Source organism: Anabrus simplex, chromosome 2 (assembly GCF_040414725.1).
Source record: "Anabrus simplex isolate iqAnaSimp1 chromosome 2, ASM4041472v1, whole genome shotgun sequence".
Classification (NCBI taxonomy): domain Eukaryota; kingdom Metazoa; phylum Arthropoda; class Insecta; order Orthoptera; family Tettigoniidae; genus Anabrus; species Anabrus simplex.
The window spans coordinates 1,186,350,681-1,186,376,333 of NC_090266.1; the positions used below are offsets into that span (position 1 = coordinate 1,186,350,681).

The 25,653-nt window shown below is 38.9% G+C and overlaps 1 protein-coding gene across 1 annotated transcript in view; it reads left to right on the forward strand.

Annotated features, from left to right (window-relative positions):
• Positions 1 to 25,653, forward strand: part of LOC136864782 (golgin subfamily A member 3) — a 94,533-nt gene that overhangs the window by 17,863 nt on the left and 51,017 nt on the right. Inside the window, exon 2 of the mRNA XM_067142163.2 lies at positions 4,663 to 4,813. Within this exon, the coding sequence (XP_066998264.2) occupies positions 4,663 to 4,813 (151 nt within the window). The remainder of the gene's footprint in view (positions 1 to 4,662; positions 4,814 to 25,653) is intronic.

The window sequence follows — 25,653 nt, forward strand, 5'->3', positions numbered from 1 at the left end:
GGGAACATCATGGGTCGCCTTTACTTGCGAGTAGTACCACTATATTAGGTACACAATAGGTTTGTGAGAAACACCACGGGTCTGGGCGTTGCCTGTTGTATATTTAGTACATATTTTGGGATTTTCTGTTACATGTTTCATAGTACATAAACATCTGGACTCTGCTTATCAGACACTGAGGGTATTGGGCACTGGATTTCCCTCTGCACAGACAATGTAGCCTCAAATTGTTCGTACCACTTTTGAATCGGTTTCTCTTTTGGTATCTGTTTTCGAAAGGTGGTCTACATGAGGAACGCCACAGGAATACCAGCACCCGTGATTAGTACACCTAGGTAAGGAACACCATTGGTTTGCGTTGCCTATGAGTGGTGCCATTATGTGAGAAACACCATAGGTCTGCGTTACCTGAACGACATACAATACTTGTGGTGTGGAACACCGTGAGTCTACGCTACTTTTGATTAGTACCCCAACATGACAAATACCATGGTTCTACTTTACTAGCGACAAGTACTATTATGTGAGGCCGTTGACCTGGATTTTGGACCCCTTTAGATAACAACCATCCTCGATTCAGGATTGTGCTTTAGAAGTGGTCCGTTGGTCAGTAATACAATTTTTATGATAGTTTTGTGTCGGATCCACTGATTGTTTTAAATTCATATCCATCCATTCATTCTTCATGACATTTTTTATTTTGGTCATTGGATGATTTTGAACTTTTAATTTGTCATTTCATTTCGTACAATTAGGGGCCGATGACCTAGATGTTAGGCCCCTTTAAACAACAACCATCATCATCATCATAATCATCATCATTTCCTCTCTCCACTGCCTGAAAGCAGCTTACTAACTCTGTGATTTTTACAATAAGGCAGGTAGAGATAGGGTTGTATTTTGTTCACTGATATTTACAGTAAACAGTAGGGGGATGGCCACTTGAAGTACTTTCAGGAACAGAGGACATTACGCTTTGTCCCTGACAGTACAGTGCCTTTACGTATACAGGCTTACCGGGTAGCAACTGCCTCAAGCGACACTTCTCCACAGCACTTACTAACACGATGGGCCACTGGGATGATGGCAGTTCATTTCTACAATGAACACCTTCAAGTTGTTAAGACTGTTGTTGTCTCCCATTCCCTCCTGCGTTAGCTGTATCGGTGAGGTATACACAAAATATCTTGCAGAATCCTATAATTGCATGTGATAATATGTACTTCAGATCCAACTTTGGCTGGATTCCTGAAAACATCAAAACATCACAAAGTTGGAAACTTATGGGCTATCACTCCCAGAATTGATGGACATCATATGTGATATGAAAAATAAACTGACTGCTGTTTGCAGGTACTTAAGCATGATTTAGTGACTTACTGCGATATCGAGCAATCTTGATGTTCTTTCTGACTGCCGGTGGAATCTGTCTCTTGAGAATATGGAGAAATAACTTGTAACATACTATGCTTCGCATCTTGTTTGACTTTTGTACCACATTTAATGTGACATAAATATTTATATTGTAATTTGTTTAAAATTAACCAGCTTTTTACCTTTCATTCTCAATAAAAGCATTTTTGAAGCATTTTTCTAATTTTGATATTGTATATTTAGTACATATTTTGGGATTTCTGTTACATGTTTCATAGTACATAAATACCCGGACTCTGCTTATCAGACACTGAGGGTATTGGGCACTGGATTTCCCTCTGCACAGACAATGTAGCCTCAAATTGTTCGTGCCACTTTTGAATCTGTTTCTCTTTTGGTACCTGTTTTTGAAAGGTGGTCTAGAAATGTCATCCCATAGCCATAACAGACTTCATTTTGTTGAAATGTAACATACATAATATCATCTCATGTCCAGATACTGTCATTTTGTGATGAATGCAACTTGATGGTGATTGGATCCTTTGCAATAAAACTCTATGTGGCATGAATGTACACACATCTCTGTATATCGTCATTTACTCATAATCTTGAACAAAGGAACAAGGGACATCTGTTTTTCATATAACCCTCTACAGTACACTCTAGAACTACCTTGGAACTGTAAGAAATGTGCATGTTTATGAAATTTACGGTCTAAGACTTTCATGAGACCGGTAACAGGTCCACGATATGCCATAATATTTCTTTTTAATACTTTGTTATATTTGGTGCTTTAGAATGGTGTTATAATTCTAAACATGGAATGAGGAATGTGTGGGTAAGTGTGCATTTGTGCAATTAAGAGTTTTTCAGGACTCTTGCTTTTGCCAGTAGCTAATAATCCTGTTAGACTTGCAATTTGTTATATAGAGATGCTGGTAAGAAAGGAGCAGACAAATAATCCTGTTTGTCAGTGAGTTCAAAAAGAGTTTGCTGATTAGAAGGATAGTCTCCATACATATAAAAACTGAGGCTTGTCATTAAATTATTAGATATTCTGATGTGTAAATGAGCTTATCGTTAAATTTGATTTGATATGATATTCAAAATACCAGTACCGGTTAATTTTGTAATCTTTTCAGCTCATTAAATATGTTTTCAGAATAATGCAGGCAGACATCTTTTACATTGTTTTCTTTTTCTTCTTTTTCTTGGAAAAATGATATATTACACTTCTTAAAGCTCTGACTGAGGTATTCTTGTTTCTTGGTTTACATTAGACACAGCCACTGATGTGGACACCATAACAGCATACAGTACTGAACAGGCCACCTTATATGGATACCTTATATGGAAACTAATGACCACAGAATCTGTAATCCCTTAAGAAAATGGTGATAGTTGAGTGAGTAGATGAGTGGTGTATTAAACAGTACTTGGTTTGGAGTTTCACAAGATAATGAATGAACTGTATTTTCAGAATTAAAATTGCTATATTGGATCCCTGTGTAGTAGGGCAGAACTTGTTGTAAAAGATGTGCTTATGCTTAGTTCATAACTGTTTAAAAAATTGATTTTTTAAATTCTGGTGCTATTGAGTGAATTTTGAACTTCTAAGACAATATGGAGTCCCCATCAGTTCTTCCAATACTCTACACAGTAGATACTCCTCACAGCTCAGTTCAGTAGAGTGTTAGTCAGTGCGGCAATTACCGGTTATTCTGAGGAGTAGGTGGGTTCAAATCCAACCATTGGCTGTCTTTGGAATGATTTTCTGCCTCTTCCTATGCCAACTGAAGGCAATTGCTGGTTTCTCAGGCTAGTAATTTTCTTGCCAATTCTGACCTGAATTTATAAACAAATGCATTTGCCAGAACAGCCATTACAGTAACACAGCTTGTGGGACAGAATGCTCACAACCCCCTGTGGGTGGGGGACGCAGATGAAGAATACACCCACGGTATCCCCTGTCTGTCGTAAGAGGTGACTGGAAGGGGCCCAAGGGGCTCTCAACTTGGGAACGTGGGTTGGCGACCATGGGGTCCTTAGCTGCGATCTGGCATTGCTTCCACTTACTTGTGCCAGGCTCCTCACTTTCATCTATCCTGTCTGACCTCCCTTGGTCAAGTCTGGTTCTTTTCCGACCCCAACGGTATTAGAGCATTCGAGGCCTAGGGAGTCTTTCATTTTCATGCCCTTTGTGGCCCTTGCCTTTCTTCGTCTGTTACTTAATTTTTCAAACTGATGGATCCCTTCTTATTTCTTCCTTTTTCTCTGTCTACCCCCTGAGGGTGGAGGATGCAGAAGAAGAATACACCGATGGTATCCCCTGCCTATTGTGAGAGGCAATTAAAATTGTGAGAGGCAATTAAAAGGGACGACCAAGGGATTATGGTATTGGAACCATGAAACTACTTTTGATTAGTACCATCATGCGGGGAGCACCATGGGTTGCCTGTACTTGCGAGTAGTACCACTATATTAGATACGAAATAGGTTTGTGATTAGTAGCAGCAGAGAGTGGGTCACTGTGGGTTTCCAGTACCCGTGAGTCGTACCCTTGTGAGCAACACCACGGGTCTGGGCGATGCCTGTGATTAGTACCACTATATGAGCGGCACCATGGTTCTGCGTTGCCTGTGCTTAGTACCCACTATATGAGGAACACCACGGGAATACCGGCACCCGTGATTAGTACACCTAGGTGATGAACACCATCAGTTTGCGTTGCCTATGTGTGGTGCCATTATGTGAGAAACACCATAGGTCTGTGTTACCTGTACGACGTCCAATACTTGTGAGTAGTACCATCATGTATGGAACACCCGTGAGTCTATGCTACTTTTGATTAGTACCCCAACAAGGCAAATACCATGGTTCTCCTTTACTTTGACCTGTATTTTGGACCCCTTTAGACAACAAGCATCCTCGATTCAGGATTGTGCTTTAGAAGTGGTCTCTTGGTCAGTAATACTACTTTTATGGTAGTTTTTGGGTAGGATCAACTGATTGTTTTAAATTCATGTCCATCCATTCATTCTTCATGCCATTTTTATTTTTGTCAGTGGATGATTTAAAACTTTTAATTTGTCATTTCATCTCGTACCATCAGGGGCTGATGACCTAGATGTTAGGCCCCTTAAAACAACAAGCAGTATCATCATTATCATCATCATCAGAATGCTCACACATGAATTGAGTACAAGGCTACTGAATTTTAACCAAATTCTCTAAAATAAGAACGGCTTTTTGTTGGATTGTTGTTATTAAGATTGTTTTCATTTGCAGCCTAAGAAGAATGAGAATAGGAGTCCTGTTTCACCTAATGAGAGCTACAGCCTGAATCTACAGAATGAGGAAACAAGAGAGGTAACACATAAGAGACAACAGTCTAATGAGAATTCTGTTGTACTTCAGATCGAAGAAGGAGTTTTAGGAGGTAACATTATTCAATCTACCTTGACCTTGTATTATGAATCTGTATTTGTTTTAATTTTTCATTTTATAATTTGCTTTACGCCACACAGACACAGATAGGTCTTTTGGTGACGGTGAGATAGGAAAGGGTGAGGTGTGGGAAGGAAGCGGCCGTGGCCTTAATTAAGGTGCCTGGTGTGAAAATCAGAAACCAGTCATGGTTTTAAACAAGTCATTGTTTAGAGTTTGATTTTCATACTAGCAAGTGAGCTTGACTGACCTGAGTGAATGTAGGTATTCATGTTAAAAGCCTCTATTTAGATAATATTTCTTGTTGAGTAGTAATTTGACAAAACTGACTTGGGAGAAAATAATGTTCTATTGTTTGCGTGAAAATTGGTGCTCACACAGGTTCATGGCAGCTGTTTGTGAAATTAGGCTTTGAGCTTTATTGATGCAAAGAAAGGCCATCTCCGTACAGGCCATAAAGCCATTTTAAGGAGTTTAAGATAAAGGCTTCTACTATTGAGTCAATGTATGCAAAAACATTCTAAGTAATTTTTAAAAACATTTTTTAAATTTTAAGATTCAAGTTGTTGGTGGGAAGTTGCTCTTTGATGGTAAATACATGTTTGTGTGCCGAAATGGTCTTAGTCTGTCCTTCCCATTTGGGTTTAATGGGCTGCGAAATTTCCTAAAGGTTCTAACAAGGGAACATCGGCAATGGTTAAGTCGCCGATCGCGATGAAACTTGGAAAACACATTGAGGTACACGTAAAAAAGATGTCACATCAATTTTGGGTGCCAACATTCATTAGGGCATTAACTACGGGGCCTAAAAGTTGCGACATTCGAAATTCCGCGCGATCAGCGATGAATACCTGCTGGCCAATGCTTAGCTGGAACACTGTCTGCATTGTGCCACACCTCTGCACCTCCTCCCCTACACACCTCCGCCCCTCCTTCTGGTTCGCCACCACAAGTTTCCCTTCTCCCCACGCCTGCCCATCTTCTTAGCTGTCGAAGAGAACCATGCTACACTTTGCATACTCTATCAGCCTTCCTCATATCTCTCCTTTGTAATTTCCACATTGTATTAGTCAGTTTACATTTTCTGAAATGTTTATGAAAACGTCTGCACCGGGCGAGTTGGCCGTGCGGTTAGAGGCGCGCGCGGCTGTGAGCTTGCATCCGGGAGATAGTGGGTTCGAATCCCACTGTCGTCAGCCCTGAAGATGGTTTTCTGTGGTTTCCCATTTTCACACCAGGCAAATGCTGGTCTGGGGTTGTACCTTAATTAAGGCCACGGCCGCTTCCTCCAACTCCTAGGCCATTCCTATCCCATCGTCGCCATAAGACCTATCTGTTTGGTGCGACGTAAAGCAATTAGCAAAAAAAAAAGTATGGTGCCTGTTGTAACTGTGTTTTGTTTCGGTTTTCTTTTCACTATTTTTTAATGTTTCGAATAGACCAAAGATTTTTTTGTTTACTATCAGTTATTGACGGGGAGTTTGCCCGATGTAATGTTTACGGAGTCATTTATTGTGTTGCCTTGTAATTGTTTGTTGTTTTACCAGTTGGTACAATTGCCATTTAACTTTTTGTGTATGTAACTGCCATTGTACCTAGAAGACTGTAGTGTGATACTTTAATATCGGTACTTGTTGAATACATAGACCTTCGTCAGCTATAACGCAAAAGTACTGGTAAAGTAAGACTACATGTCTGCCTGTGATTACTGTACGGTATATCTACTTTATATATAAATGCACATTTTTTTTATTTTTCAAGGCTTTTCTTATTAAATCAACTTTACTACATTCCATGTCATACTCATATCAAAGTTGCCTAGGCATTAAATTTATTTATATTCGACAACCATTGCTGCAATTGAAATGTGGTGTGCCTGTCACTGCAAAACATAAATAAATCGTTCAGTACATGCATAAATAAAAACTTTCTACCTATAGGCCTATTCCTTATACCAGAGTACTCAATATGGAGAATACCAGGTAGTTTCAAACTCAGAGTTTATAATTGTTATTGTCGTCCGCTATGTCGTTTCGTTATGACACAACTTATACCGTACACAAAATGGGTGGGGGGGAAGGGGAGATGAAAAGAAGATCTGGACCTATAACCAGGTTTTGATATCCCGAGGTACCGAATCTCATTACATTGAGATCCTCTACCCGGGCACGTAATTTCTTTACATAAAAAGGTCTTTAACGTTGTTTAAAGGTGGGAGATTTATTTTGTGGTGGTGAATTAATTTAATTAATTTCATATGCATCTCCACTCTAAAGGACACTGACAGCTTTAAGGCGTGTTAGAAGTAAATAATAATTTAAGCGTAGGTAGGACGCGGTACCCCATCCCACGTTTGACCATCCCCGGTGGTACATAACTCGGAGTTGTACCCATGAATGTGACAACTCACCGGAATGAGCAGGAATGAAAATATAACATTTGAATAAAATATGGGTATATTATTTTGTTTTATTTATTAGCATTATATGAGAAACAGAACGTTATTTAAAGGATTTCAATAATTATAGTACAAAAAACAGCAAAGTATAGAGCCGGTCCCATTCAACAGCTATGCAGCCGGCAAGCGCGGGGAGAAGGGAAACGTGTGGTGGCGAACCAGTTGGAGTGGGGAGGGGAGGAAGTGCAGAGGCGTGTCTCCAGGCACGCAGTGTGCCGGCTTAGCATTGGCCAGCACGTATTCATCGCTGATCACGCGGAATTGGAAATGTCGCAACTTTTAGGCCCATTAGTTAACGCCCTGATGAATGTTGGCACCCAAAATTGATGCCGACATCTTTTTTACATGTACCTCAATGTGTTTTCCAAGTTTCATCGCGATCGGCGACTTAACCATTGCCGATGTTCCCTTGTAAGGCAATGACTTATAAAATTTTTGTTTACACAGTTGGCGGAGCTGTCTAAACCGCCCTCTTGCTTTGTTCTTCACTTGTTTGTTAATACTGCTTCAATCCGTGAGGTTACGTGACACAAGTCTTTCGTATAATTTGTAGTGTTTATTACATGTTACTTGGTTTATGAAAATGGAAGTAGAAGACTGTTCAGGAACAAGGAAAACGTAGAAATGAAGCCAACTGGTAAAAGTATGTGGTGAAAAATGCAAGAAGAACAAGGAATATGTGGATTATAAAGAAAGAGTAATATTAGATTTAACACCTATTGTTACTCATTGCTGGTAAGAAAATTTTACTGATGATGCACAATACAATGCAATATAAAATAAATATAAAAGACATTAAAATTTCCATGTAACTGTGACATCACATTTCAGTTTCATTTTAGATGTCAACACAAGTGCACAGAGTGACTTTCCAACCCAGCAGATGATATTTTTATGCATTTGAGGAGTATTGAAATCAAGAACGGACAAAATATATCAAGGTCATGAAACACCGACCTAGAAAACTACTTGTCCCATCGTCGCCAAAAGACATATCTGTGTCGGTGCGACGTAAAAGCCAATAGCAAAAAAACGAAAAGAAAACAAGCATCATCATCGTCAAGGAAGGGTAGATCCTAAAAGTTTTATAAACCCCCTGTGGGTGTAGGACGCAGTTGAAAAATACACCCACCGTATCCCCTGCCTTTTGTAAGAGGTGACTAAAAGGGGCAACTGAGGGATGATTGAATTAGAACCATAAAACTACTTGTAATTAGTACCATCTTGCGGGGTACACCATGGGTTGCCTTTACTTGCGAGTAGTACCACATGATGCTGAAACATAGACAAAATAAGAGGAACCGGGCGAGTTGGCCCTGCGGTTAGGGGCGCGCAGCTGAACTTGCATCCAGGAGATAGTGGGTTTGAATACAACTGTCGGCAGCCCTGAAGATGGTTTTCCTTGGTTTCCCATTTTAACACCAGGCAAATGCTGGGTCTGTACCATAATTAAGGCCACGGCCGCTTCCTTCCAACTCATAGCCCTTTCCTATCCCAATGTCGCTATAAGACCTACTTATGTCGGTGCGGCGTAAAGCCACTATATATAAAATAGCTTGTCCTGACTGACTGACTGACTGACTGACCGACCGACCTTAATGAAATGAAATTTTGGGGATACATTCATATTAAGATGTAGGTGCTCGCTAAGAGAGGATTTTTGGATATTCTGTCTCTAAGGGGGTTGAAATTTTAAAATGAGTGTATCTATATCTCAAAACTTTAAAAGTTTACAAATGTAAAAATTGGTATTTAGAATCTCCTTTAAAAATAAGGAAACGCGTATTTCTTTGTTTTCAGAAAATCCCAATAGGACGGGTGAATAAAAAATAAAGGAACACATATTTTTTGTTTTTGGAAAATCCAATTAATGGCGGTTAAACAGGAGTGACATATTGGGGTGTATTTCTTGAAAGACTATATCTACAGAATGTCTGAGAAACGTAGAATGTTACAGACATAAAAAGTGGTATTTGGAATCTCCTGTAAATGTAAAGAAACGTAGGTGATTTGTTTTTGGAAACTCCTCTTAAGGGGAACTAAAAAGGGGGTGAAATTTTAAAATGAGAATTTATACAGGATATCTCAAAAAACTTAACATGTTACAGAAGTGGAAAATGGTATTTTTTATCTCTATTAAAAATAAAGAAACGCGTATGTTTAGTTTTCGGAAATACCACTTGGGTGGAGGGGGGTAAAAGTGGCTGAAAATGGTGTTGAATTCTTTTAATTGAGCTACTGTTATCTCAAAAATGAAAATGTTACAGCCATGAAATTTGATATTTGGAATCTGCTTTAAAAGTAAAGAAACACGTATTCTCGGAAAATCCTATGAATGGGGGGGTTTGAAAGAATTGAAAAATTAATTGACTTAATTGTATGAGAATACTTACATCTAGTAAAAACTAAAGTTGTTGCATCCTACAGACGTGATAATTGGTATTTGGATCTCCTTTAAAAACAAAGAAAAATGCGTTTTGGAGGGGAAACCATCTTGGGGGGCAGGAGTGAAAAGGAGTTGAATTCCTTTCGTGAGCACACATAAATCGAAAACTGAAGAAGTTACAGTCATGATAATTGGTATTTAGAAGATCCTTTAGTATTAAAGAAACAAGTATTTTTGCCGGAAAATTCACTTAGGTGGGGGGGGAGTGTGAAAGTGAAAAAAAGTGAATTATTTTAATCTCAAAACTGAAGGTAATAGACGTGAACATTGTTGTTTGGAATCTCCTTTAAACATAAAGAAACACGCCTTCTTTTAGTGTTTTTTTGGTGGGTGGGAGGGCGTAAATAAATTTAACAGCGTTGGGGTGTAAAAGGAGGTGAGACCAATTAATTTCACTGTTCATAATGTATTCATAAGGAGCCTCCGTTGCTCAGGCGGCAGCGCGCCGGCCTCTCACAGCTGTGTTCTGTGGTTCAAATCCCGGTCTCTCCATGTGACATTCGTGTTGGACAAAACGGAGGCAGGACAGGTTTTTCTCCGGATACTCCGGTTTTCCCTGTCATCATTCATTCGAGCAACACTGTCCAATATAATTTCATTTCATTTGTCATCCATTAATCATTAACCCAGAGGAGTGCGACAGTTTCGGCTGGCAGCACAATTCCTATTGTCGCTGCTAGATGGGGGCTTTATTCATTCCATTCCTGACCCTTACATGTAATAAATATCATTTTTGGTCCGTATTGATGATATTAGATTGAAATAATAACATTAAGTTATTTATTAGACCACCTAATCAATACAAAATCGTCTTGGATGATTTACAGAAATTTGTTAGTTAATAGTGGGACATGTTTCGCCTTCCCTGAAGGCATCATCAGCCATAGTCTTAACCTTAAATTAAAAATAAGTGTCTAAATAACATGTAGTAATGAAATGAATTTTTAAAAAATCTTGAAGAGATTTGAAGTAAAATAACATTAAAAATAACAATGATGGTTTGAAAATACAATGTGATGAGATACAATAGTGGAAGTGTTAACAAAATTAACATAGAAGGCTGCTAAAATAAGTACAATGGATAAAACAACAGATTGTTATACAACAAGTAGTAAGATTGCATAAAAGTAAAGTTGATAGTTATGGCGGTTATAATTAGACGATGGCGAAAAATCTTATATAATCAAAGTAAAGAGGAGAGAATAAAAGTCAAAGTTAGTCGAGAGATCCAAAGTTCATCATGATCTTGAAGATAAAAGACGAAAGTCAGATGCATATGGTGAAGTTGTAGAACACGTTGAGGATATGAAGTAGGTGAATAGAAGTTGAAGAACAGTTTCAAATAGGATCACTATGGACCATCTCAAAATTTGAAGTGATGTTCAAATGTTGTAAATTGTGAGTTTGTAGATATTCTAGTTGAAAAAGCATATAAAAGTGGAATCTGTAAATGGAAGCAAGAAACGTAGAGTTAATTGTGTGAAAAGATATTTGAAAAATATTGAAGTAGAATCCCATAAACCCATAGCCACGCCCACCGGAACATCGCTCCCTCCAATAGCCTTACACCGTTACAACACGCGCAGTAATACACTCTCTTCCTTCCCTCCCACCAATAGCAGCCCCCCTCCAATAGTTACGTCAACGCAAACAGATCCCCCTCCAGCACAAAACTTCAGTTATAACACACGTAGCAAGAAGTCTACGGTTGCAAATTCTTCTAACTCATAATATTACAAGCTATCTTTGTCACCGTCAAATGGTAAGTGCATGCGATTCTACTTCAATATTTTTCAAATATCTTTTCACACAATTAACTCTACGTTTCTTGCTTCCATTTACAGATTCCACTTTTATATGCTTTTTCAACTAGAATATCTACAAACTCACAATTTACAACATTTGAACATCACTTCAAATTTTGAGATGGTCCATAGTGATCCTATTTGAAACTGTTCTTCAACTTCTATTCACCTACTTCATATCCTCAACGTGTTCTACAACTTCACCATATGCATCTGACTTTCGTCTTTTATCTTCAAGATCATGATGAACTTTGGATCTCTCGACTAACTTTGACTTTTATTCTCTCCTCTTTACTTTGATTATATAAGATTTTTCGCCATCGTCTAATTATAACCGCCATAACTATCAACTTTACTTTTATGCAATCTTACTACTTGTTGTATAACAATCTGTTGTTTTATCCATTGTACTTATTTTAGCAGCCTTCTATGTTAATTTTGTTAACACTTCCACTATTGTATCTCATCACATTGTATTTTCAAACCATCATTGTTATTTTTAATGTTATTTTACTTCAAATCCCTTCAAGATTTTTTAAAAATTCATTTCATTACTACATGTTATTTAGACACTTATTTTTAATTTAAGGTTAAGACTATGGCTGATGATGCCTTCAGGGAAGGCGAAACATGTCCCACTATTAACTAACAAATTTATGTAAATCATCCAAGACGATTTTGTATTGATTAGGTGGTCTAATAAATAACTTAATGTTATTATTTCAATTCCTGACCCTGTCGAATGCCTGGAAACAGGCTGTAGATTTTCGATTTACTTATTCTGATCATAAACCGATCATTTTTAATCTTTCCTGGGTTTGTTTTCAAGAGCCATCTTTTCCTTAGAAGAACTTTCTTAGATTACAGTAGATTCTTCTGGCATGTAAATAAAAATTTAAACACATTTGAAATAAATGATTGGAATGAGATTGACCGTCCATTTGTTCACCTCTATAATAAGGTGAATAATGCATGGAAGTACAGTATGTCATTTGTATGGTCAGAAATTCCGCACACTTGACTACGCGCGACAATGGTGCTGGTCACATTGTCAGCTATGACAATGGCAGCAGATGTAATTTACCGCCAAGTAGCGGTCTTGCATCTTGCTGTGGGGTCCAGAACATCTATAATAATAATAATGTTCTGGACCATCGTCAAATGTGCGGACCTGGACGTGTAATGACTAAGAATGCAGTCCGGCAGCGGGTTCAGTATCGCCAAGGCACCCAAGACGACATCACGCGGGATCTCCTGAAAGATTTGATCCATATTAAAAATGCTTATAGGAAAAGATGGCAAAGATTTAGGGACCCAACTGACCGGGTGGAATACCTGGACCTAGCCCGGGAAGTACGAAATCGATTGGTGGAAAGAAAGATTGAAAAATGGGAGGAAACTTGCCGTAATCTATTAGAAAACGAGTCAGATCACGAATTTTGGTGGATTATATGTAAAACAATAAGCATTCAATTATAAATTTTAGTATAATACCGTAGCGAAGCACGGGTATCTTGCTAGTCTCACATATATCTGTACCATGAAGGTGTATTACTACTTGATGTCAGCTCTTTCAGAAACCCCAGAGGTACATTTTTATTCAGACAATTATGGGAGTCAAAACTAGAACCACGCATTGAGCAGGGTCTTTTTGGGTCGTACCAACAGTGGTAGGTTTAACAGAATTGAGCAATATTATCCTTGTAAAGCATGACAGAATTTATTCGTTGCACCAGTTGACAGAATTTATCAGTCCCAAGTTAGTGAAATTAATTAATACTGCAGGAGGTGAGTATACCTATCATACTAAACTCACAAAAGTGGTGGCTAAAGTATTATAAAAAAGACCTGTGCTTTGGAGGAGACAAGAGGAATAACTGTTCCAGCCAAAGATAAAATACACTTTGGTATCAGTTAAATGATTCATTTTACCTATGACAACTCTGTAGGCATCATTACAACTAGATTCCTCATTGATGGATTACTGCTACAAACCTACAAACTTTGCCATATTGTAAATTAATGTTAAATTTCCACAAAATTTTTGTTATGAATCAGAAAAAGTGCCAATCCTGATTCAGGAGCTACAAGATGTTGGAAATCTGCCTAAGTTTTTGGGTCTAAAAGAGGGATAGGAAGGAAAGAGGGGAATTGTAAAAGACAGGTGGTCTAATGTTTTAAGGGGAAGGACATTGCAGGCTATATATGTATTGTACCTGGCACATATAAATTAAAAACTTTATTTCCAGCATACAATTCCATTCAGATACGTGAACAGCTGTGTGAAAGAATGTTCTAGTACCTACCACACTTCATGAGCAAGTCAAGCAAGGTCAAGTGACGTCGCCGCCGCTTACAGCTTACTTCCCCTACAGACGTTTCCAGACTGTTTCATGAACTTTCCAAAGCCTGGATCGATTAAAATGAGTCCAATGCTAAATTATAGCTAACATTATGGAAGTAAATCCCTGCAAATTTCAAGTAAATCCGTCCAGTAGTTTTCGAAATATAACGATTTAAAGTTTGGGAAGAATGAGCACTCTTCGTCACCTGATTATTAGCGCCCACCTGGCGTGTATATATAGGCCACTGGGCCAAGGCCATGGAGAGAGAGCAGTCTGACCTGGGCAGCGAGTACAGTCTGTCAGTGCAGTCTCGTCAGTGAAGAAAGTATGCTCCGTCGCGATTCGCAAGGACGTAGTTACGGCCATGATCGAACGCAGTTGAACTAGTACCATACGTGAAGTTTCAACACGCCGCGACGACGGTAAAATTCTAGACATTTCCGTAATATAACATTTGTGAAATTATTAACTGAATAAGACCATAATTTGGAGTGAGAATTCAAGTATCTGATATTTTACGGACTGGTACACTTTACTAATTTCGTGTAATTGTGAACTATGACGATATCTTAAATCATCGTGTGTGGCAAACAGAAATCATTCTAGGACACATTCTTTTAAGACAGTATAACAGTGAACTGTGTGTAACCTTATTTTTTCAACATTTGTTCCATAATAGGACAAGACTTTGCTATTTTTCCCAGTGAACTTTCTCGATCTTTTGATCAACACTATAATAAACTCAGAGAACATTAAGAACTTTTTATAGTTATATTAAATAATTCAGACTAGTGTTATATAAACACAATCATAAAATCACCTTAATCTGCCAAGAACTATGACTATGACTGTGAGGACAGAGACTGTGATTAAAAGATCGCAAATTACATTTTCAAGTGTTTGAACTGTGCTTATTACTTCACAATCACATTTTCAGACGTAATCAGTGACGATTATGAACTGTGTTTTGTGCAGCAAGGACTGTAAATATTAATCTAATATCGTAAAATTAGAGTTAGAACAGAACTGTGTATCATGACAGTGAGTGGTAATAGTGAATTGAATAGTGCCAATTGAACTTTCCGTGTGCTAATATCACTTCCAAGAGTGACGGAAATCTTGGCAAAATACTACATCCTGTTACATCAAACATCATTTCTTCATCTATGGTACCCATCGAGGGACGCCGACGTGGTCTCGTCACGGAACATCGCCGAGTTTGAATCTTCATCCGCACTCCGCGGAATGTTCCAGACACCAAGTCTCCAACTTCAACATTCGTAAGCAGATATTTCTATTCAGAGTGAGTAATTACAAACTGACTGACTTTTACCAAACAGTTAATCCAATACAGTGATATTATCAGTGCTTCGTGTGAATAGTATTCCATATTTTTCTCATCATATCAAAGAAGTTCACATTTTGTGTTAAATTTGTTTTCAAAGTTAATAATTAATTCAAATTTACGTAACCTAGACAAACTTTAGGGTTTTTAAGTGCTTTATCATCATTTCCTTCAATCCAAACAAAGTGAGAGACACTCAACAAGAGTTTAAATATTTTATTCAATTTTTTTTCATGATAAGTGTGTGTATTCATTTTGTGTGATTTAAAACTTAGAAAGACTGTAGGTGCAAAATTGATATTTTGTGTTTTCACGAGATTTAGAAAGACTGTAGGATATTAATGTCCCATGAAGGAGTGATATTTATTTTGGCATTTTCAAACTGACTTCAAGAAGATCACAGTATAATCTTTGATTTTAACAAATATCGATGATAGGTTTGAGTTCTACAGTAAGATTGCAGGGTGATATATCTTGGAATATTATTAATAAATTCTGTAGAAAAAAAGTATAACCATCTATTATTTGCCCTGCGATTCTATCCTTCTCTGTATCGGCTCCAAAAACACCGAACACTACCTGAGATCCTTCTCATGCCATAAAACCCACCATCATTTCCTGGTAAAATATATAAGAAAACATTCAGGTCCAAAAACACTGACTTGAGGAATTCCCCTCTTAACCCTTAGCACTCATACAGCGGACCATGCCTGACAACGAGAATTTCCTGCATAGATCCTATGTCGGGCACTGCCCGACATGACTTTCTTTCCTATATAACTCCGTTATTGGGTTACGCACGCATGAATTATAGATACAGTAACCTACTTTCATCCTTCGACGACAATTTGAAGCCATGTATAGCTATAAATCTCTTTGAAATCTGGCTTTGTGGGCATTCTTTGAAGGCCATGCGTGTTTGTAAACAGATGTTGTTTAGCAACATGGCGTCGTTTGAGCAGCGTGAGGAGATAGCTAGACTTTTAGATGAAAGTGATGATGATTTCAGCGATAGTGAGAGTGATTTTCAGTTTAGTGGTGAGGAAGATATTGCGGAACTAGATTGTGTTGGTGATTTTAGTGATGAAGATCCCGAAAATGAGAAAAGTATGCTAAATGGCAGTGCTGGTACCTCTACTGATGGCTGGAGGGAATACCGTGACACGGACTTGGATTTCAAAAGAATCCCATTTACATGCACGTCAGGTTATAAGCCACCGCAAGGGACTAAAGCTAAAAGTGAATTTGACTTTTTCCAATTATTCATGACTGACAATTTATTGTCGGAAGATGTACGTGAGACTAACCGGTATGCCAGTGTCAACATTCAAAAGGTTACGCCCCTCAGACGTGAGACAATCTGGAGACATAGAACGTCGTAACATAACGTATGTTTACTACCTACATTTGTAAACAAGTTAAACAACATTTTCAACTAGAGCCGACATTTGACTCCTGCATACATTCTACGTCCTGTCTGTTATGTTTAAAGCAGTATGGATCATTGTGTTTTCACAATTCAGTTTGTGGGCACTCTATTTTAACTTACATTCTGGAAACACTACGTCACATAATTTGCATTTTAATTTTAGTTTTTCCGTAGGTTTGGTGTTCACCTTGGTGCTCTTTTATAGAAAAGCATTTACTACTGTTGTTAAGACGAAGATTCAATAATATTTTCAGACACAAGGTTTTGAGTGGACATTGTGATAATTTTAAATGTTCATGTTATCATGTTTTTGAAGTGTTTTAATGTTGTTGTTTAGATGTAATGTCATTTGGTTTTTAGATTATTGTCTTTTTAATATGTTTACAACTGTTCACGAACATCATTTTAAGATTAAAATTAATAGCTGAAGATGCTCTTTATGAGAGCAATACATCTCTCTTAGAAGAATTAATTGTATGATAATGTAAACACCAATAAACGTGATTTGTATTGAATAGGTGGATAAGAAATACTTCTTATTATAATTGCTGTGAATAAAATTTCATACACAAATGTTTCCAGTGCTTGTAAATAATTTTGTGTGGCTATTTCTAGCAGCCTGCAGCCCTTGTAAGGCAGACCCTCCGATGAGGGTGGGCGGCACCTGCCATGCGTAGGTAACTGTGTGTTATTGTGGTGGAGGATAGTGTTATGTGTGGTGTGTGAGTTGCAGGGATGTTGGGGACAGCACAAACACCCAGCCCCCGAGCCATTGGAATTAACTAATGAAGGTTAAAATCCCGACCCAGCCGGGAATCGAACCCTGGACCCTCTGAACCGAAGGCCAGTACGCTGACCATTCAGCCAACGAATAGTGCTTAACACTACGGCTTACAGTACTATAGGTTGAGCTTATTACTAGCTTAACATTACAATGTTAATAAAGTAATGTTGTAAACATAATTACCATACAAGAACAACAACAACAGTACAACAAGCAAATCCCTGCAAAGAAAATATTACAAGAAATACTAGTAGTTTAAGTTTAAAATTCTAAATCCATCATCATCATCATATACACATTCACGCAAAACTTAAGTATTTCCCAGTGCTTGACACTACAGCTTACAATACTATAGGTTGAACTTACTATTAGCTTAACATTACAAGTGATAATAAAGTTACAGACATTGGTAATTACCCAAGAACAACAACAGCTATTGTCTTAATAAACACTATTTACCGAGTATTGTTTCATTGATAGGTGGAAAAACTGGTTGTTGCATGGTAATAAAGGCACATAATTTTCGTTATTGCATGCAGATTGTCACTACGTTTGCTTGTTCGGGTTTTATCAGTGCTTGAACTTGGTGTATGTTTTATGATGTGTTGCTGAGTAGCTAGTGAAAATGGCAGTGAGACATGATGTGTTTCCACCAGGCCATGAGAAATATGACCTATGTGCTTGCTTCAGTCCTCTTGTGGATTACACCAACAGTTTGTTCAGACACCATTACACTCCCCGCCAACATGTTAGCATAGACGAGTTACTTGTTGGAACAAAGTGTCACTCCTCTTTGTTGCAATATCTTCCAAACAAAAAACATCACAAATGGGGGATAAAATTCTGGATGCTGTGTGACTCAGTACCACATTATTGTTTGGGTTTCTTCTGCTACTGCAGACCAACGAGCAAATTGATAGGAAAATATACAGAAACATGGACTAGCACTTCTTGTTGTGACTAAATTATTGGCGATAGCCCTTCATTAGTTAGTTGCCTATCATTTGGTAACAGACAATTTCTTTTCTACAATTAGTCTTGCCCAGCATATGTTTTCTAAGGGCACATACTTCACATGTACTCTCCGGCGAAACAGGTAGGATATACCTTTAGAACTGAAACGTAAATTTGCTGTTGGTAAGGCTAGATACTTTAGAAAGGATGAAGTCCGGCTAGCTGGCTACATACATACATACATACATACATACATACATACATACATACATACATACATTATCATTATAGACTGTTATGCCTTTCAGCGTTCAGTCTGCAAGCCTCTGTGAATTTACTAAACGTCGCCACAATCCTCGATTTGCAACTAGTGTTGTGGCCTCATTTAGTTCTACACCTCTTATCTTTAAATCGTTAGAAACTACAGATCAGATAGTGGTCTGTATCATCGAAAAATCCGCGGAAAACTCGTACATTCCTAACAGATTTCCTGAATTCGAAGTCTGTCAAGATATAGTCTATTATGGATCTGGTACCCCTAGCCTCCCATGTGTAGCGGTGAATAGCCTTATGCTTGAAGAATGTATTCGTAACAGCTAAACCCATACTAGCACAGAAGTCCAGCATACGCTTCCCATTCCCATTAGCTTCCATATCTTCCCCACATTTACCAATCTCCCTTTCGTATCCTTCAGTTCTATTCCCAACTCTCGCATTGAAATCGCCCATTAGCACTATTCTATCCTTGCTGTTGACCCTGACCACGATGTCACTCAATGCTTCATAAAACTTGTCAACTTAATCCTCATTAGCACCCTCACATGGTGAATACACGGACACAATTCTAGTCCTAATTCCTCCAACTGATAAATCTACCCACATCATTCGCTCATTTACGTGCCTAACAGAAACTATGTTCCGTACAATGGTATTCCTGATAAAGAGCCCTACCCCAGACTCTGCCCTTCCCTTTCTAACACCCGTCAAGTGCACTTTATAATCTCCTATATCTTCCTCGTTATCTCCCCTTACCCGAATATCACTTACTCCTAGCACATCCAGATGCATCCTCTTTGCTGACTCAGCCAGTTCTACTTTCTTTCTTCCATAAGCCCCATTAATATTGATAGCTCCCCATCAAATTCCATTTCGTTCGCCAAGTTGTTTCCAAGGAGTCCCTCGCCTGTCAAATGGGAGTGGGACTCCGTTACTCCCATAGGTCCGAGGCTTCCTTAAAATATTCTGAGGTCGGTAGATTCATGAAGCAGGATGCTACCCTACTTACACATAGTCCAAGTGAGGATCTCTCCTCTAACGGGTTATGGACCACCGGTGGATTGTATAGTCCTAGCCGCCTGAGCACAAGGATGGCCAGGACTCAGAATATGTCAGAGATGCCCACTCCCATTCCATAGCAACTGGTATCCCGACTCTCAGGACCACTTACTAGGCCACTCAGCCGTTGCCCATGGTTCACGAACTAGGACGTGACTACAGTAACCCACAAACATGAAGGGAGATAAAATCTAAAAAACATCCAGTTTTCCTCTTGTCTACGCATTCCATTGCCGAAAGCATAACTTACCACTAAACCAAGAAAGAACAGACCTCCTAAGGAGGTAACAAAACCAACAATTATACACCAGTACAAGGAATTTATAGGGGCTCTTGACGATTCATGTATTATTATATAAACTTACCTAGATGAGTGCCGGATGCTCAAGTTTTGGAAAAAGATTGTCTTTTCAATTTTCTTGAGAATGGTGTGAATGCATATATTATCTATAAGGAGAATGACGAGGTTAAAATTTGCATCTTCCATATTCTTGAACTCGAAAATGAGTGTATGTCAGAAAAAAAATACTTTTATCTGTAGCACAACATCCAACAGATCCAAGTCCTGCTGGAGCGCTACTGGAAAACTTCCGTGATGTAACCTAAAATGATGTGCCATGTATAGCAAGAAAGATGGTGGACCAGTAAAGAGATCCCGTTTACTCGATGAATAATCGAAGGTGCAAAGTACAAAGTACGCCGGGGACTTGAAACCACAATTAATCGGAATACATTATACTCCACAGAGCTTTACTTTTAAATTTACGTTTTGGCAGATTATGGCTCTGTCTGGTGGTTATGTGCTGGAACATAGACATCCAACCAATCCCGATCTTCCATTCATATCAATTTATATCAGCAGAGCACGATCTCGAAACCTAGTTGCCAACTCTAATATTTACATTCACCACCTGGTTAACATGTCCCCGCGGTGTAGGGGTAGCGTGCCTGCCTCTTACCCGGAGGCCCTGGGTTCGATTCCCTGCCAGGTCAGGGATTTTTACCTGGAACTGAGGGCTGGTTCGAGGTCCACTCGGCCTATGTGATTAGAATTGAAGAGCTATCTGACTGTGAGATAGCGGCCCCGGTCTAGAAAGCCAAGAATAACGGACGAGATGATATGTCGTGCTGACCACACACCACCTCGTAATCTGCAGGCCTCCGGGCTGAGCAGCGGTCGCTTGGTAGGCCAAGGCCCTTCAAGGGCTGTAGTGCCATTGGGTTTGGTCTGGTTTGATACATGGTTAACTTACCTCACTCAGCGTGTATGGTATTCAGTATGGTTCATGATCTTTCGCATTTTCTTTCAGTAATTAGTGTGTTTTTCATATTAGTCTTTATCTATCTGGTGTAGTACAGTATAGTGTAGTTTACAGTTTAGCATAGCATAATTTAGTAGGGCTACAAGAGTTCAGAGTATAAGAATAGCTGTAGTTTTATTTTCGTTCATGCATTAATGTACTTAGTTCGTCGTGTTTACCATGTCTCAGTGTAGTTCGGGAAAGACAAGTGGCAAGAAATCGAGATGTGTGGGACAAGGCATGCTGTTGAGAACCCAGGCCCATGAAATTGTGTCCGACATGTGCAAGTACTTTGAGAAAGGAAAGGAGAACGGTGTTACATTGCTTTCTTTAGCGCAAGCCATACAGAGAACTGCCGACGCTACCGAAGTAAGTAAATACACAGTAGTGGCAGTTGGAAAGGAAAAATATCACATTGAGGAATAATTTCCTGGGTCCTCTAAGTTTGGAACGCTACTTCCCACCAATTCCTCTCTAAGTATACATGATCCCAGATCATCTTGTTCTATAGGTATCTTATCCTGCTTTATCATCACATCTCCGTTGCTTCCTGTTATTGTACTCAAGGGCTTTATCTTTCTTTGGAACTGCCTCCGGACGTCTGTAAAAGCTTTTTCAGAATTACCTTTGGTTATATTTTCATCTGTCTGTTTACATTGTCCTTCTATCCACTCTTCCTTTGCTTTTTTAGTTTCTCGATGGATTCCATTTCTTATTTTCTTGTATTCTTCATGATTTCCTTTCCTTTTGGACATCTGGCGTGCATTCATTAGTTCCAAAATGTGGGGTGTAAGCCATGGCTTATAGATTTTCCTCTCTTCTTTTTCAAAGCAATCTTCTGCTGCATCAATTATTTGTTTCTTCCCATTTTTCTTGAGCACTACTTCCAGCCAGTACTTCAGTATTAATTTTGTTATTAGTTTCTTCTTTGAACATCATGCAAAAGAACTTCGGGCCACCCTTTCACGTCGCTAAAGGTATCTATAGCGTTCCGTAAGCAAGAAACACGATGAAGCCCTTTCACCTTGCTCAGCCATCTTACTTCTGCATGGTACGGGATATCCGGATACTCCACTTTGATGTCATCCAAGAGATCTTTGAATTGACAGTGTGCGAGTCCATGGGAGCGAAGATAATTTACCATTTTCTTAACTGTTCCCATTACGTCTGTAAGCTTGGCGAATTTTGCACGGATTGCCTCCTGGTGTATCAAGCAATGGATCGCCATCATTAGGGTACTACCACTCTCAGCCATTTTCAATTTTACATAGCTGAGGTACCCCGTGCGTAGACCACGTAAAGCAGGAGCTCCATCTGCTGTTACACTCGTCAACTGCTCCCATTTTAATCCCATTGATTCAAAAACACCCTTCACAGCCTGGAAAATATTGAAACCGGTAGTGGTGATTTCAAGAGCTACCAAGTGTGGGAAATCCTCGATGACCCGAAGATCATCATCCACCCCTCAAATGAATATAATGAGCTGAACTGTGTCCACGTTGTCAGTTGATTCTTAGAGGGCAATGGAAAATTATACAAAATTTGCTGCCTTCTCTACTAATTGTTGTTCCATATCAACGGCCATATCGTCTATTCTGCGAGCCACAGTTTGAGGAGAAAGAGAGATTTTGTCTAATTTCTCAACTAGCTCCATAAGACAAATACATGCCGCTACATCCATTAGGCACTCCTTGATTAAATTCCCTTCCGCAAAGGGTTTCCCAGCTTTGGCAGTTTGCATCGAACATTTGTAGCTTGCTTGTAAAGTCACAGTTTTACTGTTCTTCAGATAATCAAATCATTTCTTCATTCCCATTTGTAAACAAGCGTTTTAATAGTGCTGCTTGAAATTTTCTTTCAATTCTTCCAACTTCGATTAGAGACTGGCGTCTTTCAAATCATCCCTGTGGTTGGCACTGTAGTGCCATTCCAAATTGTGTTTTTTTTTTTAACACACTCAATCTTGGTGGCACACTAAACATTTGGCATGCTTTTCATAAGTTGTACAGAAAAATAAAATTTCCTCATTCTGCTTTAAAGGCTGCTGCTTCACCACTCCTTTTCTTTGTTTGTGTGTGTGTGCGTGCGTGTGTGTGCGTGCATGTGTGTGTGTGTGTGTTCAGTCATGACAACTGCGAAACTGGTTTAGTTACACACTGTCAACAAAGTACATTGGACTAGACTAGCGACTGATGGAATACAGTGTTCGTTCATGCTATGCACATGTCCTATCCATCACATCTTGGTGCCTTGATATCTGTAACTATAGTAGGACTGTGACACAAAGTTTCCAACTCAGTAGTTTGTTCTTATTCTCCAGACACAGTTTTGACAGACTACGCCATACGTTTTATGCAAGATTTGTCTTTCCTTATGATGCAGTGTATTATTAAGCTGCACAGCTTCACATTTGTTTCTTTTCAGAAACATTCTTTCTGCAATTCTCTAAAATATAACTTCCCAACTTGTTCAGGTAGTTGCATAACAAGAAATGTTATAATTATTTTCATCGGTGGCATTCCACAACTAAGCTAATAATGCACATTCATGCCAGTTTCTTGTGTGAACTTGTTTGTGAAACTTAACCGATACAACCAGTGCTATGTGATACAGCACTTGGCGAATCAAGGAACATCTGACGCATGCTTATTGCAAATGGGATTTTTTATGGCTGATGACCTTTATGTTTGGCCCTTTAGGACACCATTTGTTGTCGTGGATGTGTTAGATGAATTATAAAAAAGATACATAGGTGAGGATTTTCAGTTTCCCTTTTAATCTTATATGTGCCATACTGTTTTTGCATTGTCGATCCTTGCCGGGCTGAGTGGCGCAAACGGTTGAGGCGCTGGCCTTCTGACCTCAACTTGCCAGGTTTGATCCTGGCTCAGTTCGGTGGTATTTGAAGGGGCTCAAATACGTCAGTCTCATGTCTGTAGATTTATGGGCATATAAAAGCACTTCTGCAGGACAACATTCTCGCACATCGGCGTCTCCAAAAACAGTCAAAATGTAGTTAGTGAGACTTAAAAGTGATAACATTATTAACATAGTCGATGGGTATGTACACACTGTTATATGCATTTGTCTGCAGATAAGAGAAAAGGGGCAAGTGATGACTTAATACGACAATTTTGAATAAAATGTGCACTTTACTATTAAAATTTTCCATTCAACATAATTTTTAATACCCTTTTAATCTCCTTCGGCAAGTGGATCTTGATACTGAAATATTATCTTTCCTCTTCGATGTCAAGTCCCACTGTACGTGAATAAAGCCTGTATTTTCTGTGCTCCTACATTGACTGCTGTGTTGACATATTATGGGTATATCAAACGGAACCCATGTTACAATAGTTTGTGGGAATTCTAGGGGCTTGTTAACTCTCATTCTGGAATGTTCATGAGATTTCCTTACAACATGGTTTGTTTATAAACATGGCTTGCTTTCAACCTCTGATGCTTCTTCTCTCACAGAATTTTATAACATTTGGAGGATAGTGAAAATTGTTTTATTGAACAGCTACTTATTTTGACTACGCTATTGTTGTGAGCCGGACTTGATGCCAAGTAGTTTTCATGTATTTCTGTAATTTGACATGCTCTTTGGTTGTAGGACTTCCTATGAAAACTATGTCTAACAAGCCATGAACATATGGTTTTCACCCCAGGAGGCATTATTCTACAAGGTGGAGGCTCAAAAACTAATCATCAGTCGCGAATTATTAGCACTGTTGAAAGGGTGTCACAGTATAAGTAATAGTAGTGAGAATTATGAGATAGGAAATATTAAAACTCCTCGGTAAATTCCAAGTGGTTTATCAGCCTCTTTTGATCTAGTTTTCTGCAACCCACCACGTTCCTAAACCGGGATATATAACGGGATGTATGGTTACGGGCTAGAAAACTCTAGGGAATCATGAGCACCACTTAGCGCATGCTTCCTGCTGTACTCCTAATTAATTTCTGCGCTATGAACTGCTGTAGGAAGTGAACACTGCAGAATAGTCTAACACAAATGTGATTATGTTACGTGAAATATATTTACAGTTGCAGTGTTGAATAATTGTTCCTACATGATGACTAATATCCACAAATGGTTTCGTTGAATAAGAACGCAGGTAAATCAGGATCACTAGTTCTCTACTCGTGCCATTGATATGGAGGAGCACCACCACCTCCAGTTTCATTTTCATCATTACTCTGTTCACATTCAGTTATATTATTCACTATTAAATCATCCAAGTCAGTTGTTGCTTCATCATCATCGCTATCATTGTCCACTAACTGTTACAAGGTCATAACGATTCCCACGAACTATTGTAAATGGGGAAAATGTTCTCTCGAAGACCGTTAGACAGCTGGAACAGAGCATAGTCGTCATACAAACGCTGCAGGTACAAGCTATTGTCATGTTGAGTGGGACTCAACATCGGAGCACAAGTCTAATATTTTAATGTCGAGCCTCACTCAACATAGGAGTGCAGAAAGTTAACTCATTACGAGTATCCTGAATGAAGCTGTAAAACTAGCACACATACAAAAAACATGTTCCTAACAACAGGTGGTGCACACATAGATGAGGAACAGGTATTGAAACTGCCCGTTGCATCTCAAGTCTCGCAATAGT